Source organism: Barbus barbus (genome assembly GCF_936440315.1).
Source record: "Barbus barbus genome assembly, chromosome: 15".
In the NCBI taxonomy this organism is placed as follows: domain Eukaryota; kingdom Metazoa; phylum Chordata; class Actinopteri; order Cypriniformes; family Cyprinidae; genus Barbus; species Barbus barbus.
Genome location: NC_136743.1, coordinates 3444994 through 3459103, shown reverse-complemented (window position 1 = coordinate 3459103; position 14110 = coordinate 3444994). Strand labels below are relative to the sequence as shown.

Sequence of the window (14110 nt, the reverse complement as noted above, 5' to 3'; positions counted from 1 at the left end):
TAGTATTCGAAAAACAGTAGGCGAGAATTACCTGGATGACCTACTACTTCAGCCCGAATTCTGTAGTAGGCATACGATGGACACTTTACTATCCCATGATGCCACGGGAGAGGAGGCGTCATATTCGAAAAATGGCGGAAAGCGGCGACGCGGCTGTTTTCAAGTGCAAGTACCTCAAGGAAAAACATTGTTCATTGTGGTTAAATTGCACTTGTTTAAAATAATCAAAGTAAACGGCTGACTTATTAAAGTTTAAACGTTGTAAATCGATGAGATGACTTCATGAACATGGCGGATGTAGTACATCCGAATTCCATTCATACTACCCTCATTCATACTATATAGAACGTACTTTTTTAACGGTCGAGAAGTACGTTTGAATTCAAATGTAGTACCTACACAAGTAGTATGCGATTTCGGACGCAGCCAAAGTGTGCGGAGACGGCCGTCGCCATCTTGGCTTCGCGTCACTCCCGGATAATCGAAAATGGGCAAAAAGGTGGGATGTGGGTGGAGCTGGTTGCTGAAACCACGCCCGCCAAGCGCGACAGTGTTGAAAGCAGCGGGCAATCCACCTGTCACTCAATTGGCCACGCCCTTTATTATGCAGCACTTTAAGGCTTGATATAATTTAAACGGATGCATTATAAAAAAAAATTCACCCCCTCAGAGTTGTCATGAAGGGCAAAATTAGTTATACAGACCAAAATAATTTTTTGAACCAGGCTGTAAACATGTTTTTTTCTGCTGTAAAGTTGGGCATTTTAACTCGGGGAGTCTATGGGATTGACTCCCTTTTGCAGCCAGCGGCCAGTTGACGAATTACAGTTTAAGTCACATCCGTGTTGGTTTCAAGAGAGAGAGTGGGAGGTTGCCGCGCGTGTCAATCAACAATCGTGGGAGGGGCGTCTGTGTGACATCACACAGACAGGCATCTGAGAATGACTTTATATGAGAAAGGAAAAAAAAATAATAATAAAAAAAATAAATAAATAAATAAAAAACTTTATATGAGAAAGGGGAAATGATTTAACGAGATTAAAAAAAACACTGGGAGGATCTTTATCCATTAGGGTGGTTGTGTACACACACACTGCCAACACACATTTCAGTTCAAACAACTTGAAAAAGTGCATATCGCATCCGATGACCCCTTTAACAAACAAACAAAAAACTAAAAAAAAAAAAAAAAGGAAAAATTATTACATTTTAACTTTAAAAGGAAAAATGAAAATATAATAACAATATTGAAAAAAATTAAATATGAACAAAAATTATAATAGTATATCAATAATGCTAATATACACTGATCCGTGCAGTACCTGAAGTCCGGGATGCCTGTGGACGTGCTGATTCCAGCTCCTGAATGAACCACCATGTACTGTGACTCCTTTATCCACTGGGCCAGCGTCTCCACTTTAGTCTTCAGCTCCTCTGGGCTGTCAAACTCCTGCACACACACACGCGCACACACACACGCATTCATACACACGCACGTACACACATACATACATACATAAGCACAAACACACACGCACGCACACATACGCACACACTTTAGTCACAAACTGTTTCAAATGACTTTTTTTTCATATGACAGTGCAGTATTTATATTGTACACATGACCTTTTACACATACTAGTAAACATGTATTTAGCTGAACTGCTTGCATCTTGTTGAACTTACTACTATCTTAATAGTTTTTGTGAATCCACCAATGTTTTTGTTTTTAATACATTGTGACCAATCTATAAATAATAGCAACCACCAATAATCTTTCAGCCTATCTATCTATGAATTATTCTCTCTTTATGGTTTTTGTTTTGAGATGTTAAGAGTTAAATACATTATTTTAGTAAAATTGATTAACCGCCATTAATACTGATTAATCTGATTGAATGAGCAGCCGGTATAATTATTATTGTGTTGTTGTTGATAATATTCAAGAACAGCTCATTTGGCTTAATATTAACGCGGTGCGTTGCTTGGCAACCATAAACTGTCTTACAGTTGTGCTAGTTACCTGGCGGGAAAAAAATGCTATTCTAACTAAAAAACTAAATCAATTGTTTATTAACCACAGCAGACGTTTATCATATTAATATCGTTTCTTCCTTCACTGTGGTAACTTAGAATCAAAGTAACAAAGACCTCATGTTTTTATTATTAGCATATTAATTCAGTCACTGCCTAACGCCAATGTTTTTGTTCAGATTTATTTGGTAGCGATATGAAGCGCACAGCTGTCATAATCTTTACACACGTATGTCTAGAGACTGTAATAACTTTGCGTACAGAATAACAGTACATTTCGAAGAGCAGATGTGCACTAAATGAAGCTAATTCTAGCTAGCCGGCTAACTGCAACAAATGTAAACATCACCTCCGGGAGGCCGCAGATGCCTTTATCCGCATATGGAGAAAGTCCTGCAGAGTAATTCACCGACATGACTCACTTTCTGGCTAATAGGTGAGTTTAAGTTATTCAGTCAAAGCAAGAGTTTCTGATCTTCAGTTCTATCGGTTCTGTGTGTTACTGGTCCTCCGTGTGACGTCAAGAATGTGTGTACTACGTAGAGTTGTGCGGTGTACATCCCCGATTACGTCAGTTCGTTTGCGTGCAGGTGGAGGATCAGCTACTGTAGGTATTAATTTAATACTTATGTATGGGAAATACCATATACACAAACAAAAATGGTCTAACAATAAACCTAACATTACATTATTTAAAACTGAACTAAAGCATTACATTGAAGATTTAAAAGATCTAAGAAATAAACAAGCAAAAAAGATATATCAAATTATTGAATCCTTTTCCTATGGAAATGTGTTGTAAGTTATCCCCTGTAGTAGTTTTTGTTGTTGTTGTTGTTGTTCCTTTGATGCTATTATGAATGTAAGTGATAATAGTTGAAAACAATGTGATCCTCTATTTGCATGTTGTGTTACTGTTCGTGTTATGCAATACATTTTTTTTTTTTTTAAATCAGCTACTGTAGGTGAGGTGAAACTTATTTTCCTTTCCATCCTCATAATAGATCCACAAGAGCCTTGCTCCAAAGAGATGTCGTCACTTTCTCATATGTGATTTCACATTAGGATCATTTTAAAGAGGACAATTTACCCCCAGTCGATTTCTAAACTTGAACAAAACTTAAACTTTATAATTTACCCTGCTAAACATTTATGGAAACATGTAATGACCTCATAAGAGACATGACACTGCTGTTCATGTTGTTTCTTGTCAGTTTGTAATTTGTAAGATTTTTTTTTAGTTTTTTTTTTACATTTATTCATTTAGCAACTTACAATTGAGGAATACAACACACGATTCATCATAAAGAGGCAAATAAACACAGGAAGTGCTTGTAATACAAAGTTTCAGACATTGTTCAGATTATTACAAGCTAGACAGGGATTAAAGAAAAGAGAAAGCAAATGGTAGATAGATAGATAGATAGATAGATAGATAGATAGATAGATAGATAGATAGATAGATAGATAGATAGATAGATAGATAGATAGATATTATGGATGGGAGTGGGAAGATCATTCCACCAGCAGGAACGGAGAGCGAAAATGTTCTGGAAAGTGATATTGTGCCTCTCTGTGATGGTATCACAAGGCATCGCTCACTTGTAGTTCCCAGGCTTCTGGAGAAGAGCAAGTGGAAGTAGGAGGGTGCTGAGCCTGTGGCAGTTTTATATACAAGCATCAGTGTCTTGAACTTGATGTGAGCTGCAAACGGTAGCCATGGGCCCTTTTGGACTCATTGAAAATCAGTTGTGCTGCCGCATTCTGAATCATGGTCATCAAAGATTAAACTAAGGTTCCTGACTGGTGAACATAGCTGGATGGTGAAATCATGCTGTAGAGTCAGAGTGGCAGGGAACGAGAAGCTCAGTCTTTGCCAGGTTGAGATGTAGGTGATGTTCTTTCATCCATGCCGAGATGTCTGCCAGGTAGCCTGGGATCCATGCAGCTACTGTTGGATCATCTGGTTGAAATGAAAAATGGAGCTGTGTGTCATCAGCATAGCAATAGTAAAAACCACGTGTCTGTATAATGGTGGCCATTCATGCCAACAGCCCATAACATAACTGCATATTTAGCAAGAATTCACATGTTAAACATATTTAGCTAGCTTGATAGAGAAGGAGCACTCAAATCAGAAAGAATGTGAAGGCTATGATGACAGCAATGGACATGAGTGGAAAGTTATAGGCTAGTTCTCAAGGAATTTGTTTGTTCCTGCTAGATAGGCTACTGAATATTTTCAGCTGAAAGCATGATTTAAACAAGTACTACAACACTTATTCACACACAATTGCTCTCTCAATAATGAATTCAAACAAATGGTGAACCCGGAGTGGGTCCACTCACATACTCTGCCGAACACCGCCACACAAATGTGGCTGTTTGTTAATGACTATCCTCCTACAGGATTTAGCACAGAGTAACAGCTCACTAAGTTACAAAAGACAAAACAGTCTGTCACAGGCAATTCTAGTTGCATTTTTCATAATTACTCTCTTAAAATTATCCTTTGACTCATCTGATGCCAAACTTACTTGTCGACCCCTGCCTTGGTTTATAAGAAGAGGGGTCTAAGAACTGATCCCTGAGGAACCCCAGTGACCAGTTGATGTGTTTTGTTTATCTTCTACTTTGGACAGACAAGTGATTTTTCATGTTGTAAATACAACAAAGATTGTTGGAGTACATTTCTTTGTAATTATGGTGAAATATTGAAATTTACTAGCAAATTCTGATTGAAATTATTTCCAAAGTAAATATTTGAAAAAAAAAAAAAATTCCAGTGATAAACTTGATGATTTTGTTTGTTAGATTGCATATCTGTGAATTTAAGTCCAAAAACATTTATTTTAAAAGTCTATCCATCCATCCATCCATCCATCCATCCATCCATCCATCCATCCATCCATCCATCCATCCATCTATCTATCTATCTATCTATCTATCTATCTATCTATCTATCTATCTATCTATCTATCTATCTATCTATCTATCTATCTATCTATCTATCTATCTATCTATCTATCTATCTATCTATCTATCTGCTGTTAACTATTGGTCGGCAGGTGGCGCTACGGGCCCGCGCATTTGAGTCGTGACCGCGCACGGCTCTCATCTCTTCCTCCTCCCGTCAGGTGCTGGGGGTGCGAGCGTGACTTGTGTCGAATAGAAAGTGAGCGTCGCGTTTCCAGCTGAGCGCGTACTCTCTCCCTGCGCGTGTGCGTGCGTGTGTATGTTGTTATTATTATCGCGCTCTCCGCCGCGCGCAGAATGGCTAGATTCACCCAGACTGAAGCGAGGAGGCAGCAGCATCCTCAGCAGCATCCTCAGCCTGCCCACGCCAGCCTGCTCCTTTCTGGACCGGGGGCGGTACCGAGCCAGGCAGCAGCACCACTGCTCCTGATCCCGCACCAGCCCCAGTACGCGCACATCACCTTCCCCAAGCCCATGAACGGCTCAGAGCCCATCTCCATCCACCCCGACAACGGCACCATGAAAGACCAGGATGCCATCAAGCTCTTTATAGGACAGATCCCGCGCAACCTGGAGGAGAAGGACCTCAAACCTCTTTTCGAACAGTTTGGAAAGATCCACGAACTGACTGTCCTCAAGGACCGTTACACAGGCATGCACAAAGGTAATGATGCTTTTGAATGGCTGGTGAGGGCTTTGGCCATATGGGTTACCTGTTATATTATACATTACGAGCTAAAAATATGTTGCCTCGTTGTTGTTCACCGGCGCTTACTTCTAAACATCAATTTACTTCTGTTGCGCATTTATTTGTTCTTTACGCACGGAGCGTGGTCCTATTTTGCAAACATTCTGGTCTCTCATGTACCACGGCCATCACGATTACAAACGATTGACATCTGACAGCATGCATTGATGGAATTCAAACCAAAGTCTTTTTACAAGTAACACACACAGTCTGTTTTGTATGCGATACACTAATGCGTTTGTGTTGCGCACCTGATTAACCATTCTTGAAAGATATGTGATAAAAACAAGTTTACACATTGGTATTTATGACTTTATACTTAAAAATACGATTGCACGGGCATTTGTCCTTTACTCACTGTGCATGCTACATCTGTTCTTAAATTTTAACTCATTGTGCTCCCTTATGCAATATAAAACCACACTGGATATGATTTTAACAGATTTTCATCATTGCATGCTGTAAGATGGCAATCTAATCTACCTCTGAATTTTAGGGTAACACGCTAGATCAATGTTTACTGAAAATATAAAAATCCAATATCTGTTGCACACAGATTCATTCATCATGTACACTGTGTATTCTCATCATGTACACTGTGTATTCTATAGTACTGCACAATCAGTACTATTACAACTGATTTCCATCAGTACATGCTATCAGATGCCATTCAAACCTACCTCTGTCATTCTTTTGCGAATTCCATGGTCTATTTCTCATGTACTACATTGATGCATTGTGTTTTTGTGCTGGCTCACCCTGTGCACCTGGTTAGCATTTATTTAGACTTATAATAGATAGACATTATTGTTTACTTAAAATATAAGCATCAAATTTGTTCTGTTGCATGAACACAAGGCTATTTGTGTCCCACATATTGAGCCACACTTAGTATGATTGCAACTGATTTCCATCAATGCATGCTGTCAGATGTCATTCAGACCAATCTGATGTTGACAGATCTCTCTTGTTCTATTTCTCATGCGTTGTGCTTTTCTGCTTCATGACAATAAAAAGGATACTAGATGTACCGTGGTCACTCCCACTTGTGTATCATCTCGTATTTTTGTGTGTGCTCTCAGAAGTAGGGCAGCCCCGCTTTGCGCGCAGATGATGCATACTAAGAGCTCCCAGTGTGCGACTTGCACTCTTCTTCACTATGTGAACTGAAACATTTGGTGTGGGGTTTCTCATTCACAGCAAAATGTGAATCTTACATTACGTGCTAATTTATCTGTTTAAAGAACATCGTGAACCCCCTAAAGGTTCAGTATTTCTTTGTTTGGCATTTGAGTGCTTTATTTGAGCAAGAATGCATTATTTTTTTCCAAATTCACAAACAAAATCACATACAAATTAATGCACAAAGAGAAATTAGGACATGATGCTTTAGGAAGTATATGTGGTTTAGCATGGATCCCTGTAATACTTTTCAAAAAAAGTCCAATTTGCAAAATAGTTCTAGACAAAAATAAATCAATTGTTGTCATAAAAATAAAGGCCATTTATTGGCATTGATGGTTCCATGAAGAACCTTTCACATCCATGGAAACTTTCCAAAGCACAAAAGTTTCTTTATAGCAGAAAACAGTTCTTTAGATTTTTTAAAATTTTGTTTACAATAAGAAAACAAAGGTTCTATTAAGAACTGTTCACTGAAAGGTTCTTTGGTGAACCAAAAATGGTTCTTCTGTTTCATCGTTACAAAATAAACCTTTTGGAAGCTTTATTTTTAACAGTGTAGAGCTATAAAATGCATGTGGAAAGCATCTCAGACCATTTGGTTGTGGAAGAATTTGAGGAGAAATGTTTGAGTTCATATTGAGATCTCTTCTGAAATTCTAGAAAATGCATGTGGGCTTAATGGGGTCTTTTTTCAGGATAAAAATTAACCAGCAGTCTCATTTTGCATTTAACCTCATTGTCTTGGATATATATATATATATATATATATATATATATATATTCCTGTATTTTAAATAAGCTTAGAATAATATTTGTAATAGTAAAAGAGCTCATATTCCTGGATTTCTCTCTAGTCTTAGGCAGGTCATCTCACTTGACTGGATCTCTAATTTGAGAGCAGCGCTAGAGGGATGTGATACATTTCATATGCATTTTAAACAGACAGATTCTTGCCCAGGTTTTCTGTGATTATTTCATGTATTAGTGAAAGAAAACATAGTCCTCTAATTCATTAAAAACGTCATGTTAATTGAACTTGAAAACTCATTTAAAGCAACACACTCCTCTGTGAGTATCTGCGTCCCCCTTCCTTCTTCTGCTCAAAATATTCCCACTTTCTGTCACGCTCAGAGGCACACACATGCTCACACACACACCACACAAATGAATAATGGTTTATGCCCATAGGAGGGTGCGAGAGGGAGGATGAATCAGCGTAGGAGGCCTGTCACACTCACAAACGCGCTTACACACACACACACTCTCTGTTGACTGCTGTCTCAATGGGACGTTATTAGTACAGTGCTGTTAGATTATCATTTACATTGACATTAAATTACTGCTATGAAATGCACTCTATGAGTGTGCAAGACCTGCCACAATAGGCCGAGGGTGAAATCGATGGAAAACAGCATTAGATGCACATTTCAATTACTCTTTTTCACAGCCCTGCTAAAAGAATAGCATAAGCCAGCCTAATGTGGTTCACTGGCTTTAGCTGGTTTATGTTGGTTTAGCTGGTCTCCCAACCTGACCAGCTGACAAGTCAAGGCACATTTGTTTATATATCGCTTTATGATACAATACAGATTGTATCCATTCAGCTTCAATGTAATAAACATGAAAATAATGGTGTTAATGTTGCAAAGTTTGTCAGTTATTATGAAATGAATACAGTTTCAGCTGTAAAGCAGATTCACAATAGTGTTATTATTCAGCTCAATTTCATTCATTGTTGATTCAGATCAGTTCAATAAATGTGAATGTAGCAAAGTTCATTAGTTATGAAGCAAACACAGCTCTACAGAAGTTAATAGTATGATTACTGTTCTCAGTTCGGTGTTGATTCAGTTTAGTTCAATAATAGTGCAAAGTTCATTAAAATATGAAATAAATACAATTTCAGCTACAAAGCAGCTATACAATAGTGTCAAATCAAGTCAGTTGAGTGTTGATTCAATTCAGTTCAATACCAGTGTCATTGTTGCAAAGTTCATTAGTTGTGAAACAAGTTCGATTTAGCTTCAAAGCATCTCTGCAGAAAACAATTGTCATTATCAAGCTCAATTTAGTTAAGTTTTGTTCTCATCCAATAGCATCAGTTCAGTCAAATCAATAATATTACTGAATATTCAACATTTTTTAAAGTGTGTAAAATATCTCTAAAACTAGTCATTTAGGCAACACTGGTAGACCAACTAACCTCTTTAGGCTGTTTAAGATGATTTATTTTTCTACATAGGCATCATTCTAAGGCATAATACGCATGAAAAGCTTGTTATAAATGGTGTGTATTACTATCCATGATGCTTTAAATTGTTGCTTATAGGTATGATTATGCTGCTTCTAAGATACTTACTTTAGCAAAATTTTAAGGCAGCATCACATGTGCCCTTCAAGGCAATCTCAAAATGCACCGCAACAAACGATCCGAGGATGGCAGACCATAAAATAGGTCAGTGTGCAATTAAAAAGACCTGTTTTACACCATATTTGTTTGTGTTATGCATATTTATGCTTATTGGATTCTAATTTTGTTAGCTAAGCAACATGATAACAGCGAACTCTATCAAAATCTACTAGCTTTAAGAAGAGAGTAGATGTGTATTTGTGTGTGTGCATCACATTAGATAAACAGCCACAGCGGTAAACATTAATCATCACAGGTGGCATGTTTACAGGCTTCCCTTTGACCCGCGCTCACATGCACACGTTTAATCAAGGTTGTCAATAAATGCCTGGATCGTGCCGTGCGAGTAGGTGCGTAAAAGCTTGTTATTCAGACTAACGTCGGCACTCAGTGACAGCGCAAAGAGAGGAGCGAGGTGAAGCATTGAGGTAATTACTGTTTAGCATGATGTCAGATTATGAAAGATGTTATAGGGAATATTGGTTTTGCTGAGAAGGGAATTGTGGGTAATGAACCTGTACTGCATGCTGTGTAGACCTTCAGGCTTTAAAGCACCATGGTTTTCTAAAGAACTAGAAGATAAAAAGTAGTTTGTAAGACTTAAAAATATCTATCTATGGAATTAGACTCTTTTTTCCTTTATTTTTAGGAGTAATCCTTTCTCTGTTATTAAGATAACCTTACTCATTAAGCTCTCTCAGGTCGAGGAAGAGGTCTTTATTAGTGCATGTGAAGGTTTCCTTATAGAAGAGCATTCACATCTGTGACAGTCAGTTGTTTTTACTTGATTGCCACATGAAAATTGCTGCATATAGTGTTATAGCTAGCATATAGTGCTGCATATATAACTCAACTGGACCTAATACTTTTTTGCATTGCTTATCTTACGAGTATATTATGATGATTGCTATAATTTGATGATTCTCTGCATGTTCAGTTGATATTGTCATACAATTTGATGTATTTATATATGCTCAGGTACAGTTTTTCTTTCATCTTGTTCATTTTAGTGCCAGCACCCATCATAATTGATAAAAAAAAATGACACTACGGACACTACAAAGGATCATGAAAAACAAAATGTATCATGGTTTCCACAAAAATATGAATCAGCTCAACTAATTTCAGCATTGATAATAATAGGAAATATTTATTGAGCAGCAAATCAGCATATTAGAATGATTTATGAAGGGTCATGTGACACTGAAGACTGGAGTAATGATGGTTTTGATCACAGAAATAAATTATATTTTAAAATCAAAATTGAAATAATATTTCACAATATTACTGTTTTTACTGGATTTTTAATCAAACCAATGCAGCCTTGGTGAGCAGAACTTTGATCAGTAGTGTATATAATTTGGCTATTAGCTCTCTTTTGTGGCAGTTCCAAAATCGTTCCTTTTAAATATCAAAATATCATTAATTTCAAGTAAATATATTTGCTTAATTGCAGCTTATGTATGTGTACATATGTGAGTATAAATGTGACCGGTGGTGCAGAGAAAAGAAGGCAGATCTTGGCTCTGAGAAATGATGTCACAATTACATTTTTAGACAGAAAAGCTATATATAAAGATAAAGTCATATAACGTAATGGCTATTTAATGTAAGGGTAATGGAGGGTAGGAAGTCAACCGTAATTGCATTTCATTGCCTTTCCAACATGTGTAGATACAAATAAAAATAACCAGTGAGAGGTCCACATTTCTGAGCACATTTATGATCTCTGTGTCGACAGTGCATTACGCTTCAGACAAATAAAGAGATACAGTTGCTAATGTGTTGAATAATATGCATTTTTCAAATCATGTGTCTTGTTGAAGTTTGCTTTTGCAAACATTTTTGGTTGGTGATAAAGCATAGTTTTAAACCACATACAATCTAGATTTTGGCTGAAATATGTGGCGCATTGTTTAAAATACTCATCTAAATTTGTTCCAGTCCTCAAGCTGTTTCGCAGTGAAGTCGTTCGGACGTAATGAAGTCATGTTGAGTTAAAACTCACATAAATAATTGCCAATAGAGTCATTTAATTCAGAAGTAACCTCAGAAAAGTTTGGATTCCAGTGTTTTGTGTTTGCTGGGCTGAGATTTATTTTAGAAGAGAAAATGAAATTACTACAACGGAGAGATTTTAATATAATTTATAGCCCATAATCCAGTGCGGCCTGTTTTTGGAGCGTTTGGGGGCAAACAGAGGAGATAAAGCTGTTTTTATGGAGCTACAAAAACCTTTCTTTTACTCTCTTTTTATCTCCCTATCATTCCCTCTCCCTCTCTCTCTCTCTCTCTTTCTTTTCCTTTCCACCAGCCTGTGATGAAATGTTATCAAAAGGGGATTTTAATGGAAAATGATAAGGAGATAACTATCATTTTCTGCTCCCAGAATGTATTGATCTGAGCTTGATACAACACAGATACCAAATGTGCAGAATAACACTGCCTGAATGCAATTATCTGTCTCTTAAATTAGCCGGCGTGCAATGCTCTGGTGTATAAAGCCAAACGCTGGGTTTCTTTCTGTAAGTACTGTAGTTGTGCCGTATACAGCCCCGAATGAAACCAGTCGTGACCTTGTTTTTCTTTCTTAATGTTTACGTGAAATTTGCAATCCATTTTGTTTCAGTAACAAGACTCACTTCTGACTAAAACAATATGAAGCAGTACAACTGTTTTTAACAAAATGTTGCTTGAGGGGCAAATCTGCATATTAGAATGATTTTTGAAGGATCATGTGACACTAAAGACTGGTGTAACGATGCTGAAAATTCAGCTTTTGGTCACAGGAATAAATTACATTTTAAAATATATTCATTCACATGAAAACTAAAAGGTACATCTTATTTTCCCCTTAAAGTACCTTAAAGCTACATATTACTCATATATTAGTATCTTTTGAATGAGTGCCGCCCCAGTGACAGTTTTACCTTTTAGTGTAGTTCATTGTTATGTTAATGCGATAATTAAAATGTACAAATAGGAACTTATTGCAAAATGTTGCCACCTATTTTTATATGTTCCTGCTGAGCTTCCAATTTCAATAGGAAATACATCAATGCAGGATAGTACACTGTGAATGCCAAAATAGATTCATTGGGTCTTTAAACTAGTTTTACAAGCTTCTTAATCTGTTGTGGCACGGATGAGCTGCTAATGAGATTGTGTTGATTTATAGAGAATGTTAGTTGTCTGCATGCTGTGCCAGTGTTCATGTATTATAGTGATACTCCTGTTGAACAGACACAGGTGTGCAACACGAATACATATGAGAGCTGTTACACTCTCTGCTCTCTCTAAACGCTGTTCCCTCTGTGTGTGTGTGATTAGTTCTACATGAGGTGGTCTGTTCGCTCCGGACAAGCGGCTGCGCTCTGAGGGTTGGTTTGGGTCCATCTGAATGTGACTGGTTTAATTAAGGTTTACAGGTTACGCTAGACTAATGCTCCTATAATGGCAATCATTACAAGCCAATTATACTGGAGCTGTGAAAATATCGCTGTCAGAACAATGAACGGGAATGCAAACAGGCTGGGCGGCTCCAGATCACCCCAAATTGCTTTAAAATTATTTGGGATTCTTTGTCTGATCTGGGAGAGCTGGCTCCAATGGGAAATGCAGTAGTTTTAATTCAGAATATAATTAATTAATTTATTTGTGTTTTAATGTTCAGGAGAGGCTGAAGGTGTAGAAATCAGGCCAAATAGAAAGGAATGTGCTTCTTAAGATCGTTTTAATTCATTTTGACCTTTTTAATGTTATTTTTTGAAGAATTTCTGATTAGCATAAAGCCAACTTGCAAGACAGAAAATAGATGATTCAGGATTTAAAATATTGAAATCCGCCTAATCAAGCTGATCGCTAGCCAAAATGTGAATATATAGGGTGAATTAAGGTCATTTAGGACAAATCTACCATTCATTTCAACTCAAAAAGTAGCTCAAATTACTTTTTTCTCCAGACTTACCACGAGGTTGTTAAAAGATGGTATATGATTTTGTAGAAGCCATAATTCATTGTTAACAATGGGTTATTTTTGAATGAATTATATGTAATATTTTGTTTTATATTTTGAATTAGCTTTTATTTTTATTCAGTGCTTTTGTCATTTTTAGTAGTTTTTTTTCATGTTTCTTTTTAGCTTTAATTTATTTTATTTCAGTTTTAGGTTGAGTAATTTTAGTGCTCCAACTTATTAAACATTTTCAAATTTTCTAAACATTTTAAGTTTTTTTTTTTTTTTTTTTATCTAATATTTATGTTTTCAGCTTAATTTCAATTGATGAAAATGATTTTTAAGTTTTAGTTAACAATAACAACACTCAGTATTAAAATGTATTTTAAAAATTTTTCACATTATTGTTTATTGTTGATATGTTTTAGCTGTAATTTGTTTTTATTTCAGTTTTAGTAATTTTAGTATTTTCACTTCTGCTTATTTTCTACATTTCTTGGAGTTTAAGTAAGTTCTTCGTCTGATATTTATATTTTTATTTCATTTAATGAAAAGTATTTTTAAAGTTTTGCTTTACAATAACAACACTGTTCACAGTTTGTGTTTTTCAAAAGTGTTACAGTAAATTATTGTTTTTAATATTGATTTGAATCTTTTGAATTTTCATCTAATATTTATATTTTTCAGCTTTATTTCAGTTAACCACAAACCACAATAATAAAAAAAAAAAGTTAACAATAACAACACTATTCACAATTAATGTCTTATTAAAAAGTAGTAGTTTACAAAAAAAAATATTCAT

General features: G+C 36.3%; 1 protein-coding gene and 1 pseudogene across 2 annotated transcripts in view; one reads left to right on the top strand and one right to left on the bottom strand.

The window, feature by feature from the left end:
• Positions 1-2573, bottom strand: part of LOC306881321 (NAD-dependent protein deacylase sirtuin-6-like) — a 31869-nt pseudogene extending 29296 nt beyond the window's left edge. The window contains exons 1-2 of the transcript XR_013785893.1: positions 2384-2573; positions 1323-1450 (exon numbers count right to left, since the gene is read on the bottom strand). The product of XR_013785893.1 is annotated as an NAD-dependent protein deacylase sirtuin-6-like (transcript). The remainder of the gene's footprint in view (positions 1-1322; positions 1451-2383) is intronic.
• A 2734-nt stretch (positions 2574-5307) lies between these two features.
• Positions 5308-14110, top strand: part of LOC306881319 (CUGBP Elav-like family member 5) — a gene marked incomplete at its 5' end in the record, with an annotated part of 166065 nt that continues 157262 nt past the window's right edge. The window contains one exon of the mRNA XM_079435351.1: positions 5308-5674. Within this exon, the coding sequence (XP_079291477.1) occupies positions 5308-5674 (367 nt within the window). The remainder of the gene's footprint in view (positions 5675-14110) is intronic.